General features: G+C 41.6%; 1 protein-coding gene across 3 annotated transcripts in view; it reads right to left on the minus strand.

Annotated features, from left to right (window-relative positions):
• Positions 1-954: 954 nt before the first annotated feature.
• Positions 955-15149, minus strand: part of hdac7a (histone deacetylase 7a) — a 56745-nt gene continuing 42550 nt past the window's right edge. For all 3 annotated transcript variants that reach the window (XM_062391891.1, XM_062391892.1, XM_062391894.1), the window contains exons 17-26: positions 14377-14484; positions 12583-12638; positions 11821-11908; positions 11545-11664; positions 11361-11458; positions 5869-5987; positions 5568-5701; positions 5057-5138; positions 4402-4540; positions 955-4299 (exon numbers count right to left, since the gene is read on the minus strand). In XM_062391891.1, the coding sequence (XP_062247875.1) occupies positions 4257-4299; positions 4402-4540; positions 5057-5138; positions 5568-5701; positions 5869-5987; positions 11361-11458; positions 11545-11664; positions 11821-11908; positions 12583-12638; positions 14377-14484 (987 nt within the window). In that variant the 3' untranslated portion in view covers positions 955-4256. The remainder of the gene's footprint in view (positions 4300-4401; positions 4541-5056; positions 5139-5567; positions 5702-5868; positions 5988-11360; positions 11459-11544; positions 11665-11820; positions 11909-12582; positions 12639-14376; positions 14485-15149) is intronic.

The raw sequence follows: 15149 nt of genomic DNA on the forward strand, positions 1-15149 counted from the left end.
CGTGAACTGAAATTGACTGTCTGACTTGTATTATGCATGATATATTTGTTGTTTTTTCCAGACATTTCTGCATTCAAGTTTTTAAGTTAGGATGCGTGTCGATTTTAACTTCAGGAGTTTGAGCCAGTTAGCAGCTACTAAGGCCGGAGATGTAGCTTTGCTGTTTTTAACTTTGCATATGTGTCCAGTGTTTTTAATTATAACTAAAACCTGGGAGTTGTGGTTCTGTGGTGTGCCCTCTGGTGGAATAATTTATTACATATTAGATATATATCAAAACTGGATGTAACTTCCGGCTTTGTTGTGGAAGAGCTTGAAATTGCAATGCCAAGGACGCCAACATAGTATCATAGCAAGCATGTGAACACTTCACATCATGATGCATTTGTTTCATCGACTCCGTTGCTAAACATCAAGTTCACCTCCAACCTCAGCATGTTGGTAAGTTAACATGCCATGGCAGCATTACCTCACTGAAAATGCTAGCAAAATACTGGTTTGTAATTTGTATGCTACGTCTCTAGCAAGCATGTAATGATCAGGTTGACCGTGTCTAAAGAGATTGAATTGAAACAGTTACTCACAGCTTGCAAGATGGAAAATGTCACTTAAAACACAAATAGTCTAGATCCAGGTGACTTTATCTACCTGGGATGCTTGTCCAATTTTTACTTTTTAGCCAAAACCCATTTCATACATTACATTATCTGAAAGAGGAAAATTGCTTCAGATTTGTTTCAACACTAACATAATAATACCCACTTAATAGTAATACCAATAACAATATTATTAATATTAATCAATAACAATAATAAACCCAATGCTCGATTAAATGCCCATCTATCTGGTAACTTTCTCTATTTATAGAAATATTGCTAACATTAAAATATAATCCAGTTTCCATTATTTAATTTTGTGATAGTTGGACAAGGAAATATAAAAAACAGGCTCATACAAGAAGTTATTTCTTTTAATCACGAGTAAAGAGAAAAATAACAATACAAAATAGAGAATCTTTCTATACATATACATGGTAGGAAAAGTGAAAGAGAAATAACACATACAGGTAAATACTAAAGAGTAGCATGAAACAACGATTTCAAAGTCATGTTCATACATACAGAGTTACCGTAAGTCCAGTTAGTTAAGAGTTACCAATACACACACTACTGAATGCATCAAGGCACATGTGTGACATGTGTATTTTGGTCTTGAAGTTTCTATTTACAGTGTCTTTCTTTAAGAAGAAGGTACACATGACATCATTAATAAAGGGAATTAAGAGTTGAGGCGGTAGTGGCCTCTTCATAAGACAAAAACTGGGAATATAATACAGGAGGTCACTTACAGTATTCAACAGGCACACACACAGAAACACAGACTAACACTTGTGGATGCATACACAAAACACATGATAGAAGTTTACATATAAACTAGTGCACATACAATCAGACACTCTATTTCTATCTCTCTCACAAACACACACAAACACACGCACACACACATACACACAGTCGTCGACATGGACATTTACTTCAAAGACATCACAGGCACCTGCTGGGCACGCTGTGTAAAACCGACACAGCATATTGTTCCTGCCACTTGTTGACAACACTATGAACAAAATGAAAAGAGTGACACACTTGTTTCAGTTGCATTCCTTTAAAGAGCATCAATCCTCCAGGCAACATGTCCTCGATAGCTCCGACTGTCATGGAGCAGTGGTGACAGAGGACCTGTGGTCATTTTGTCTAATGTAAAAAACTCGGAGACCTTCTGTTGGGCAGACGCTGCCCAGGGTCTGATTAAAGCAAGCTCAACACTACAATACATTTCCCTACCTGGAAGCTGAACTGACAATAATTCCTTCAGCCAGTCACATGAACTGCACATTGTCCTGATTTCAGTCGAGATTTTACAAAAGCTGCATCAAATCAGGTCTCCTTTCACCAAATCTCTGCCAACATGAGCTGCTTTAAATCCAATTATGGATGTACGAACCGCTTTCAGATAAAGGAGTGTAGTCAAATATGAATTTCATTTGTCCAAGTTTTAAATTTAAGAAATCTGGAATAAAAATGTAAATTTTGCAAAATCTCATGATACTGCAGCTTTAATCTAAAAAAAAGAAAAGCCTAAATTGGACCTAATGTGCATCAACACACGTAACTTTGCTACATAACAACTTAAGAGACACAATAAACTAAGAAACATGAATCTTGTTAGTTCTAGGAGGCAGAGCCCTTCCACGCCCCTACAGCAGGGCAGTCAGAAAAATTCCTCACATCAATGATCAACACGAGCACTACTACAAAGATGACGGATGTTTAGCATGGCGTTGTGTGCAGCTCGAAGAAGTGCAGATGCTAAGTTCACATACAAACAAAACACAAAGCATCAGGTTCCTTAATTAGATTGTGAATCACGAACATAGCATTCAAACGAGGCCATTATCAAAAGTCTGCATATATGATGTTCACTTAAATCCACAGGTTCAAATGTCGTCCTTTACAAATTAAGAGTCTCTGTGAGACCACTATCCATGCTGGTCCCTCGAGCTGCTTGCACACACAGCTCTGTTGCCAGACGCAGGCGGATTTAAGGCAGTTTTCTTTGGGTGATGTCCATTAAGTGCATTAACATTATTGCCACTACAGAACAATACAATGGTCCTCAGTGGTGCCACAGTGGAATGAATGCTCCTTTAGTCTCAAATATTAACAATAACATACAGTATTCAATAATAGTGGAACATCAAGAGTTCATCTTTGCATGTGTGTGTGTGTAGGTATGTATAAAGAGTGTGTGTTTGTGTGTAAGACTCTGAAGACGAGTTCATTTTAAATCTTGCCTACTTTTCAGACCTACTTCACAGGAACTACAGCTGTACAGTATTTCGGCCGATGCGTGTCCTAAGAATGAGTAACAGGCTTCATAAGACATCTCATGACGAGTGGGGAAAAAAATAATAGCAAACACCATTTCATCCAGATCTTCAAAAAAGAAACATTAAATAACCTAGAGAGAGGAGTTGTTTTTTTTTTTCCCCAGAGCTTTGGAATTTCTTATGGTTCACATTACGGAATGAACAGTGCAATTTAACAACAAGGACATTTTGCCCTTTTCTTTGTTTCTACAAAAACCACAGTGGTCCACTTTGTGTCTTCATCTTCTCTATTTCCCTCGTCTTCTTTTAGTGGTTATGACATCATTTAAACAGACCATTCGTGTCCTCTCTTGCGGTCTCTTCTCATTTCATGTGGTCACTTTTCATGTGGAATTTTTTTTTGCATCTTATCGATTAGGCCTGTATGTGTGTGAGTACAAGTGATGCGTGTATTTGCCGCTCATTCCCACGGCTGCAGCTCCTTGCAAATGGAATCTTGTGCATTCCTGCAATGCGCTGCAAGGGAGCGTTCATTTAGCGCAGCCGGGTGCATCATTGAGGAGAGTCGGAGTCGCCATAATCCTGGCACAATGGATGCTTCTTAATTTTTGGAATGTTCATGCGGTTGCAGGTCTCTAAATTGGCCAAAAAACGAGTCCTTTGGGTGGGTGATGGGTGGATGAGTGAAGCATACATCCGGATTAGGACGTCAGAGCCGATCCGCGCATCTCTTATGTGTACACTTCTTGATTTCACCTGATGTCATACAGTAGGTAGGTTCCGTGTCAGCCATTTTGGATCCCATTTGGTTGACAGCTGCTTCTAATACGGGAAGCAACGTGGCACGAGAGAAAACCTTTTAGAATCCAAAGTTGTCCCCTTTTAAAAAACAGTTGTCGGTCCTTTCGTTAAGGCAAAGGTAAGGCACCAAAACAGCTGCTGGTAGATAGTGCTTCAAGAAGAATCAGAGCTGGACTCTGTCACTTCCTGTAAGGTTAGAGGTCACAGGGCTCGGCCCTCTGAACGTACAAACAGCCCAATGTTAATCAGGAGATATGAAAAGTCCATAAAAGCTCATGTGTATTGCTCTTTGGTGAGGTTCCAGAAGGTTTCCAAGCTGCATGTTGTGCTGCTGGCTTCATCTGAGTGGTTACCAGCATTGAGGTGTTCACGTGGCAGATCCGTAGAGGTTCAGCATTGAGAGTCAGTGGATGTGCATGTGTGTGTTTGTGAATAAGGCGCATGGGGCTCAGTGGCATTACAAACGCGCTCCCCCCTTCATGGTGATGTGACCGCGCAAGAGAGCCGGGGACACGAGTTGGGCCCAACTCCTTAAAGCGAGTTCTGTGAGGTGATTGGTCGGATTCTTCTACATGGAGTCGCAGTCGTGCTCCATTGGCTCATCAGGACCGCTGGAAAGTAAGGTGTAAAATAGATGTGAGTGGAGAGTTGGTGCAAAAATGAAGCGTGATCTTGTGTGTTTGTGTGTGTGTATGTGTGTGTGTTTTCTGTACCTCTTGCTGGAGAGGACTCCCACAGAGAGCGAGGCCAAAGCATTGACAGCATCTGTTTCCTCACAGTCTCTTGTCTGAGCAGACAGGTGGGACAGACCCACTGATCCACTGTTAGCCTTCACACTCTGCCAGTACTGACCTGTAACATCCACAAACCATCACAGGTCACACCACAGGGAGATGGCTCTGGCTCTGATAGGCCACACTAGCTCATTGATCTCAAAAGAACGGTTGCGACATGTGACTCGCTGAAATATTTGCTTGAAAGGCAAAATGCATTATGGGAAATATTAGTTAAGTAATATAGTTTTTTTCACTTAGCATGTAAAAATGTTTTTAAAGAAGCGTTTCATAGAATGGCTCACAATGTAAGCAAGGGAAGCGATATGTAACAGTAGAGTTTTGTTGATGACAACAACGATGAAAATTACATTGAAGAAGTTTTAGTTGGAAGAAGATCTTAGGAAATTTGTCAGGATTTAAAAAAAACGTTTCAGGTTTCAGTTGATTTGTTTTCAAATGTCTCGATAGCTTGTATTGGCTCTATTGGTCTTAATAAGTTCAAATGGTAAGCAAACAGCAAAGGAGGAGAATGAACTCAGTTAACTTTCGACAGGTGACGGTCAAAACAACAACTTGAATAAATAATACTCACTTTGTATCTGTATCACAGTCTGCAGCGATTTGACTGCGTTAGCGTTGGGCTTCTGAAGAAGGACTTCTTCTGACAGTGGCTCCTACAGGACAGACAGGATTCAGTGGTTAAATGGTTAGTGACTAAAGAGATATGAAATATTTACATGATTATTTTCATGAGGAATCGCTTTCTACCGATACTGTCTAAAAACATACTGAATCCACAGATGTTAGTCAAAAAAATACACATTTGACTATATATGCTACAAACAGGCTCAATGACTTTGCTTGTATGCTTAGTTTTCATTCAATAATTGTCTTCAGATTTGTGAATACCCCAACCTTAATTGTACTTATTAAGGAGAAAGGTATATGAAATGCAGAGTTCCCAGGCCTGTCTTCCCTAACCGCCCTATTATCTACATATTCATATTCCACAAATTCTGTACAGCATTCCAGCATTGAACAGACATGTTATTCACAGATAATCTCGGATCAGGCAAACAATTCCATGACCCAGCATGCCTTACCTCTATGCCCAGGAGTGCACTGACGCAGGCTTCAGACGCGTCGCAGATAGCTGTAAGGTCGTGACCTCCCTCGAGGGCCAAAACCACACGACCTCCTGCTAGAGACATCAGCTGGTGGGTCAGGAAACTGAAACCTGAGGTACACAAAGGTACACATACAAAGTGTGAGTTCCAAGCAAAAGCCAAAAATAAAGCTTGGCTGGGAGGTACAGTTGCAATTTTGACACCACATATTGTAAAAAGTAGGCTTAATTACAGTTATAACATGAGAATCAAGTATGATGGCGAGGGCTATGCTCACATTTAGCGGACACCTTGTACCCTCCCAGAGGAGCCGGGTTTCCCTCTGCAGCATCGAATCCAGCTGACACCAGCACGACGTCCGGGGAGAACTCCTGAGCGATGGGCATCACCACAGACCTGCAGACACACAAACACAGACCACTGTTACTGACAAAACAGACCATAAAGAGATGTCTGTGTTTATGCAGTTCCTACTGGTTACCAGTTGCGGTTTATACAGTGACGCAAGTGCTATTCAACTTGACTTTTTTACCACTAAAATAATTGGTGATCATTTAAGATTGTGTTACACTTCAAGGAGGTTAGAAATGCACTTTTGCATAAAAAACTCCAATCCATTCTTTGAAATTTTGTATTGCTGTCTTTTGTCCAGATATGGAGCCTTAATTATACAGTACAGCTGCTCCAAGAATAGAAAGAGAGGAAATAGGCTTTTTTCTTTAGTCACATGCAAACCAATAACAAGTCTCAGAAATCACTCATGAAACTTGGATTCTGATATCTGACATGTCAGTGCCACAACAAGTTCAAAATCCAGAGAGCATTAACATTAGCAATTGGCTCAGATAGTTTACTTTCTATTTACACTGTATATATTATTTCCACTATATTTTTATATTTCCTTGTTTTGATTTTTTTCATGTCAATTCATTTTAGAGTCGGACTGACTTTCAGTTTGATGCTCAATGTGCAGGAGGGTGAAAGGACATCGGACAGTTGGAATTAATTCCTGACATGTCAGTGTGAGGTGAATTTAACACATAAGTACATTTCTAAAGTCTCACTGCTCCAGTCCAGTTTCAGGTATCACTGAGTGGAGTTGTTTTGACATCCTAACAAAACAGCAGAGTGAAATCACTATACGCATGAGAAAATGCATTTGTGTTGGAATGAACAAATCACTCACAAAGGCACATTTCAACACAATGTGCAAACCATGAATATTTACTTTCACAACCTGACTTGTTGCCCACATGTCAGGTGATGCACAGCTTAAAAAAATCAACCCTAACCCTAACCCTAACCCTTCATTTCATAACTAAGTTCCTAATATTTAGTAAATAGTAGCTGTTTAATTAGGGATTTCAAAACTGGACCAAACCCCCTGACATGACTAATATTTATGATCAAGTCTAAAAAGAGAATTTACATAAAAAGTGGAGCAAAGGTTTGGCTGATCCCAGACTCAGCAGCTTAGGCAGAACTGACAAAGGACCATTGTTTCTCCGGTGAGGCCGCAGCAGAGTGTGTGTGACAGAGTCATATTGTTTGGTCAGCTCTCGGAGCTGCACAGTGTTGTTTGTGAACTTCAAACACGTGAACGTTTCCTTAATGCTATTGTTGTTAAGAAGAGAGCGGAGCTGGCCCGAAATGGAAAGAGGCTCAACTCGGCTGTTCGATGCTGTCGGCGGAGTTCAAAGTCGGAGTGTGCGAGTCTGTTTCCCATTAGAGGCTTGTCACTCGCCTCACGTCATTGACAACACAGAGAAAAGAGGAAAAACTGCCCATCTGGGATCCATTTAACTTCATTATTCTGCCTGGGGACTTTGGAGACCTCCCTCCCTACCTCCCCTTCACACACAGCACACCAGCACACACGCACATATTCAAACACATACTGCTGTCATGACTGCATGCAGATGGACAACATGAGCTCACACACAAAAATGAGCCCACATACGTAAAACACTAACACACTTCAAGCATATACACGCAAATACACAACACAAAGACAAAGGCGGCACATGGATGAAATTTCATGCACACACTGACGCAAACACACAACGCGGAAGTGGTTTTACTGTGTCACACTTTTACAACGCTGTGTGTTGCATGTTGGGGTTGAATTACGCTTTAATTGGATGAATAATTACGATCCATTAAGCAGACCTACCCTTCATCATAAACATGCGGATATGAAGCAGAGCATGCACACACACTCCTCACACATAAACACACACACACACACACACACACACACACACACACACACACAAACACACACACACACACACACACACACCTTACCACAAAACCCGACCCCACCTCTCCTGTAGACCCATTAAAACTCCTGCGTTCCCCCCAGACAGTAACTACAGACAAACTAATGGAAAGATGGAGGGAAGGAGGGAATGTGGATGAAGGGGGGCGCTTATTAAAGATCAATCAAGGGAGGAGAAATAGAGTTTGGAGAACCTGTGTGTGTGTGTGTGTGTGTGTGTGTGTGTGTGTGTGTGTGTGTGTGTGTAGGGTGGTGAGGGTCAGGGTGATGGAAAAGAAGGGGGGGTGGGGTTGAAGGATAAAGTGAAAAAGCACCAAAACCCCCTCTCTGAAGTCGCAGCACTCAGACTTTACCTATTAAAACCTCTTCTTCTACTCTTTACCTCAGAGCGTTCAACACTTGCAAACTGAATTAATTACACAGAGATGCATGGTAAGTAAGTGATTGCATGAAAATGTTTGGGTTGTTAGACCTCAAACTCACGGGCTATTCATAAAACCTAAGAAATGTTCCTCTTGCTTCTCAGTGAGTTCAGTGCAGTTATTAACTTTCTCGGCACATTTACTCATTAGAAAATCCGGATCCCTCCCTGATCCAGATCAAAGTTTAAGGGGAACTTTATCGGAAACAGCGTATCTGGCATCCTGGAGGCCTCTGTATCTTAGATACTGACCGGTTCAATGTTCAAGTCCACTTTGTTGCATGCCTTCCTCTGTCCCTTTTCCCACCATGTCTCATTTTATAGTTCCTAATAGAAAAACGCTTTATCTGGAAACAGGGATTCGTATTCACATCACCTACCAAAATTAAACGATTCTCTATAACTGAGTGGGCAATCATCTGGAAATATTTGTCTCATCATCTGGGGCTACAGGCAGACTGACACAAATCAAATCATTACGTAGAACTTATATTAGGTCCAGATCTGAAGAGAAGGCCATACAAGTGGCATGATGTAATAAATATGATTCTTTGAAAAAGTTTGGTTAGCGTCCTTGATCATGAGGAGGAACTTCAATCTTAATTCTGGCAGATTGGTTCCACTCAATTTTGTAACTTGATCCTTTTTTTTCTTTTAAACTCTGATTCTCTGTTTTCTTCGTGTGAGTGAGCTGCAGCAGGTCCACACCTTCCTCTGTGAATACTGTTCTTGGACAACACAGAAGCTCTTCCACATCCAAACACTGAAGACGGTCTGTCACAGGAAAACAAAACACTGCAGCCAGCATTACATCGTTCACTGCACACACAACTTCTCCTGTGCAAACAGGGAGGAACACATTCTAAATTCTAAGCAGATGGATATGAAAGTATCAAATATCGAGCAGTTCAAAGCTGCAGTAAATTGTTTTCTACAGACTCCAGAAGGAGGGCACCATTTTAAGGTTTCAACTAAATCAAATATCTGGTTGAAAAACATTTCTCCACATGAAATACCATGCCACATTATGGAATACCATAAAATAAAATACAATATTCACACTGCAGGCAGGACATCTGCGGCCAGATTAACGTTTTGTCTTATAACAGCTCTCACTACCCTTCATGTCTATTGTCAGGTTCATGTCACTGCCTCGGAGGTGAACTGCTCCCTCTCAAAAGTACTGGGTGCACAAACCCCCACATACAAATGATTCTCATGGGTAAATCTGTCTTTCTGTTGCTCTGCGCCAAACAAAGGTCAGAGGTCAGGTTCACACTACTAGGAGGCAGGTCCTGGAGCAGCCTCTTATGGCCAAGGGCGCCTTTGCCTTGTTATCTTCTCAATCTTGAATCAATCTGTATGTGGAACTGTTCATCTCCACACTTGTGTATTGTTAAGAACCCCAAAAAGTGCATTGTCGATTTTGGTGTCGAGCTCTGAATAAAGAGGCGTCCTGCACTCCAGCAGTGAGTGGGTGTGCAGCTCAGACTAATCATCGCAACCGATCACAACAACAGCGTGTGTACAACAGTGGGCAAATTCACGACAACGGAAAACACCACTGATCCTTTAGTTTGGGCTTCTGAGTCGAGTTTCACAGGACTTTGAATAATAAGGTGAACAGGTCTTTATGCAGCAGCGGTGGTGCAGCTTCAGGGTCCCACAGCAGGCCTTCACTTTTAGAGTTTCAGAAGGACAGGTCATGCAAACACACTGCACTAGTATTTAAATATTTTCAAATGAGCAGAAATCAGCATGACAGGAACTTAATGCACTGAGGCAAATCATTGCTGTCTGGGCCTGTCTGCTTATTTTGTCAGTTTACTAATGTTCCGATCGCAGCCCACCCACCTGATGGGCGCTTGTGCGAGTGCGTGTTTGATTTTGTGTGTTTGTGCTGCATATAAACATATGCATGCTTGTGTGTATGGGTGCAGGTTCCCCCCCCCTGTCATGTCTGCGACTTTGCCACTCTTCCCCTTTTACAGTAACCGTGTGGTTACGGCAGTTCCCTTGGGGTTTGCTGCACCAGACAACCAAAAAGCCCACACTACTGAAGCTTTACTGGTGCCAAACACCCACCGACAACAATTACCCAACCCGCGAGCAGGAAGTAACAAGCTGTAGTCTGTCAAACACAAGACCTGGGCGCCATTTGCTGTAAAGCATCTGAAGTTACTGGAAACAGGCACCGGCCGACACATGCTCTCCAAATGACAAGGATTATTAACTACGCAAGAAGTACGTCAGAGGCGATGTGAGGCCGAGCTTCTGATCAGCTTCAGCGTGTTTGTTGTGGCTCAGTGTAGAGGAAGTGAGAGGGGTTGTTTGATTACAGCGCCACTTAATGTCCTTATCCTGATCAATAAAACAGCTGGTGGCAAAACTATCGTTGGCTTTTTTTTGCCAATACGACTAGATTTCACCTCCCGGACACTAATGAAAGCCAGAGGGACAGAAAAACGATTTGCATTCCTTGTGTCCTGGTCTTACTTTGTGAGCATGCTGATACAATGACAACAGGAAGAGCTATTGTGGCTCAATGTCTCCGGCGGCTTTTTGGGTCCAGATCTTAATAAACAAGAGCTGCAGTGACAAACACATACAAGATTTACAACTTTTAAAACTCATCTCGAAATAAGTTTAAGGAGGTTTTCTTAATGTACTCAATCTGAGAACTTCTACATCTCTACAACGTAACGATGGGCGACTAAATAACGAACAGAATATGAATAAGCGAAAACATATGCCTCCATAAAGGACACATGGGGTCAGTGAATACTTTGATGAGTATCAAAGTTATATGAATCACATGCTATGTCCTTCACAGTAACCAGATCTTTGCCAAACCTATGAACTACAGTCGATTTTGGATGAATATAGGATGTTGTTTCGTCCCCGCGGCGGACAGTGCTCCCACAGACAAGGAGGATCTGAATCAGGGAGCCCTCTCGCTCAGCTCAGACACTTTGTGCCAGTTTTTCCCCTTTGATTTGTCACCCATCTGTATGCATGTTGTCAGTTTGTGTTGCAGTGTATAAGACAGAGCAGTAGCCGTTTCTACCTGAATGCGGCGAGGTACTCAGCATCTCCCATGGGCGGGTTCAGTCCTCCCGTCCACGCCACGTTAACATTGAAGCCCTCACCTGCTCCAGAACCAACCTGAAACCAAAGACATGTATATTTAGAATTTAGCTTAATTCTTGTGATTCACAAAAGGGCTACAGAGGATTGTGGATGTCACACACCTCAGCCGGTGACCCACTGCCGGGAAAGAAGTTCCCGTCGTCGTAGCGATGAAGCGAGATGTAGAGAACGCTGGGGTCGCTGTAGAACACTTCCTGGGTTCCGTTACCATGGTGAACATCCTAGCAGCAGAACGAAGGATGACATGTAGAAATCAGCACCACAGGATGCAACTTCCCGTCAGAGTTTCACAGACACGCTCACACCAAATATCACATTAAAATAATTAACAATGGTGGAAATACCTAGGAGGAGTGAGAGTAAAGAAACCATCTTACCCAGTCAACAATGAGGACCTTGCCGACGCTGAGCTTGTGCTGGAGTTGCTTGGCTGCTATTGCCACTGAATTGAAGTAACAAAAGCCCCTGTAGAAGAAAACACAGTGGATACATATGAATATTCACAAGTAGTTTTCATTGAGCTCTCCCATAGATAGTTTATTATTGTTTGTTATGTGAGTGTTATACAGTCATTAAAGGTTCAAAAAGCCTCTGGTCAGACAGTGCCTAAGTTGACATGGACATCAATGTCCCAATATAAACCCCATTAATAAATAATAACACTGGCCGCAAACAGCATTTTATGATTGACCTAACCTGAACAAGATCAAACTCAGAATAATCAATAATCAAATAAAGACATGTGGAGTATTGCAACCTTGGTCACATTATGTAGACAGTATATATCTTAATCTTACTGTATTGCTACTTTTCATATCATTTTGCTACATCGACATATCGTAGTTACCAACTGCTTTGTGATGCTACCCTGGGTGTAAACAAGATGGAAAAAATAAATAGCATCCTACATCAAATTATTCCAGGTTGGGGTTTTAAAACTAGTGGAATAACATATAAATTGTTAATCTTACTTAATGTTTCCTTTTTCTTAAATATCCTTCAAAGAGAAGCTGCTGACCGTGCAGCACTCTCTGTGGTCAGGCTGAGCATGTGTCTGACTGACACACACCCACACACACACACACACACACAGACACACACACACACACACACACACAGACACACACACAAACACTTACATTGGATTGGAGGGGTCTGCGTGATGCCCTGGCGGCCTGACCACAGCAAAGCCGTTCTGTGCAGATGAAGAAGAGACTATTAATCACTGTGTGACTGGAACTTTAAATAAACCGTCTTAATCTGACTTTTATTATGGTACAGGAATTAAACAGAAAAGTTAAATTCTTCCTCAAAGGCGCAATACCGCTACCGAAATTCAAAAACCACAAAAAACAGACAACAACCATTTGCTTTTTGCTCCGTGTAGGGTTTGTTTACATCAGTGCCAAGTGTTATGATCTTAATCTTAAATTATATGACAGAAAATCCCTGTAATGTATATGAACACAGCTTCCTTCCTGTGGCCTCAACTCACAGCTCCTCACAGCAGCAGCACAGGGACACACTAGAGCCCATGAGCACTACCGAAAGACTTTCATGGTGCTTATTGTAAATTAATATATACAGTGGTAGCAGTGTAGTGGTTGTGTGTAACAATGGCTCATCATAGGTTGCCGTTTATTGTTTTGCACAGTTTGTTGTTGCTTTATTTTAGGGTTGAAACGTTTGGAATGAAGCTGCCGTCTTTGAAACGCTTTTAGCCGGTTGTATATTTACATTTGATTTCATGTTTCTCCCAGACTATAAAATCGTTGTGAGGAGGAGAATGAGGAAATGGAGGCATTTTCATAACAAGCAAAACTGAAACCCAGTCGTCTTTGAAGTGGCCTCTTAAGGCAGAGGGAGGCACACTTTTCAATTTGAAGTCTCTCTCAGAGTCTATAGTTTTCATTCAAAGACAAAGCATCGTTAGCTGTGGACACACATACTCCAGAATGACTTCAAAATGTTTTTAACGTTGGTTATGTCCCATTGCCCAGTGCCATGAAATAAGAACTTTGAATGTGGGAGTGTAACATCATTTTCATGTCTCTGCAAAATAATAAAATCACTTTCACACAATGTGACTCAATGTTTGGTGTGGAAGTAGATCCACCTTGTGTTTGAGTCCCTTGCGTTATGGCAGGAGCAAATTACAATATTGAAACTAGCTGTTTACATCCTTCAGATACTGGAGCAGTCCCTGTTCGGAATGGTCTGTTCTCTTGTCCTGTGTTAAAGCTCCTGAGCTACTTCAGAAGGATTCCTTGTCATTAGCGAGTCCTCCTCAAACAGTTCTAACATATACTGTCTGTTTTGTGAGGAGAGCTTCTTGTAAACAGTCTATGGTGCAGAGTGAAGTTAGAACACTTTGTGTTCATCCTACCTGTCCTACTGTTCATGTGTGTGTTTCATATATTCGTTTGAATGATTGAACTGTTGTTATCTTTCATACATATTGTGCCAGTTATTTTAGAGGTGTGTTAAGCAACCTATGCAAACTTCAGACCCAGGTTGCAAGACCATTTGCCTCAAAAGAAAGTGATCCCATTATTGTTGTTGCCCTGATGGTCGCCTGTTTATGTAAAGTGAACCTGATGTGAACACAGTGCATTTCCAAATTGTACCAAATTCAACAATGCACCTTTTCAGACCACTACGATCACACTTGCCAAGTGTTAAGCCAATAAGATGGTTTGAGGTTAAGTAAATGGAGACACTTACATACTCTCCTGTGGGGTGCACCCTTTTATATGCTAATGTAGATATCTGTGGTAAGTTTTGACATAATTTTTTATATGTAAACATAATTTATTACTTCAAAGTGAGGTAGGAAACATGCAGAACAATTCCAACAAGCTGCCTGTGATGGAGTTGACAGAGTTACTTCTGGTGCCCTTGTCCGTCTCTTTGAGGCGAGTTTAGTTTCTGACCTTCAGTTCTCCTTTGGCCACTCTGCTTGCCAGCTCCACCACGCTCCCCGCCGCCATGCGTGCCGCCGTAGAGGTGTGCGACTCGTTCCATATTGTGTCATTATCAACCTGCCGATCAACAGACAAATGGTGAAGGTCATTAATCTATTGATTGAAAAGAAATATCCGCACATATCCAAAAGTGGGGAACTATTATTATATGTGTTAATTATTGTTTAGAACTGTCGATAATCCAGACCTCAGACAGACCTCCACACTGATTCTAAATATGATTTCCACCTGTACATAATATATGCAGGACATGGAAGTAAAGTGAAGAATTTCTCTGGGGCAAGGATGACCCAACTTACAGCTCACTCTCTAATGTTGTGGTCAGACTCATATTTACAACTAATTTTATTTTCCTTTCTCTCTGCTGTTTGGTCACGGGCTGCCATTACTGTCCATCAGGCTTGAGCAAAGAAATTCCAGGCATTTCTTTTATCCTGGTCGTGGACATGTTGTTCCAGTTAGTCTGACTTGTCATGGTCTGACGCGGAGTGTCAGACCCACCTTAGCCTTTGGCCCAGCCAGCCCTCTTTTCCTCTTTAATATCCTGTCTTCCTCTCTGTCCTTCTTGTAATCCTTTTACTCTTCTTTGTTGCTTTTCTTTGAAAAAATGTCATCACTCATGAGTGAAATGAATGTGGTATATTGTATAGCTTTTATTAGGAGCTTTGTTGAATTATGATCAAAAATAGGGTTATGAGTGCTTGTGTGTGTGAGCATCTTTT

The sequence above is a fragment of the Platichthys flesus genome, chromosome 7, assembly GCF_949316205.1.
Source record: "Platichthys flesus chromosome 7, fPlaFle2.1, whole genome shotgun sequence".
Classification (NCBI taxonomy): domain Eukaryota; kingdom Metazoa; phylum Chordata; class Actinopteri; order Pleuronectiformes; family Pleuronectidae; genus Platichthys; species Platichthys flesus.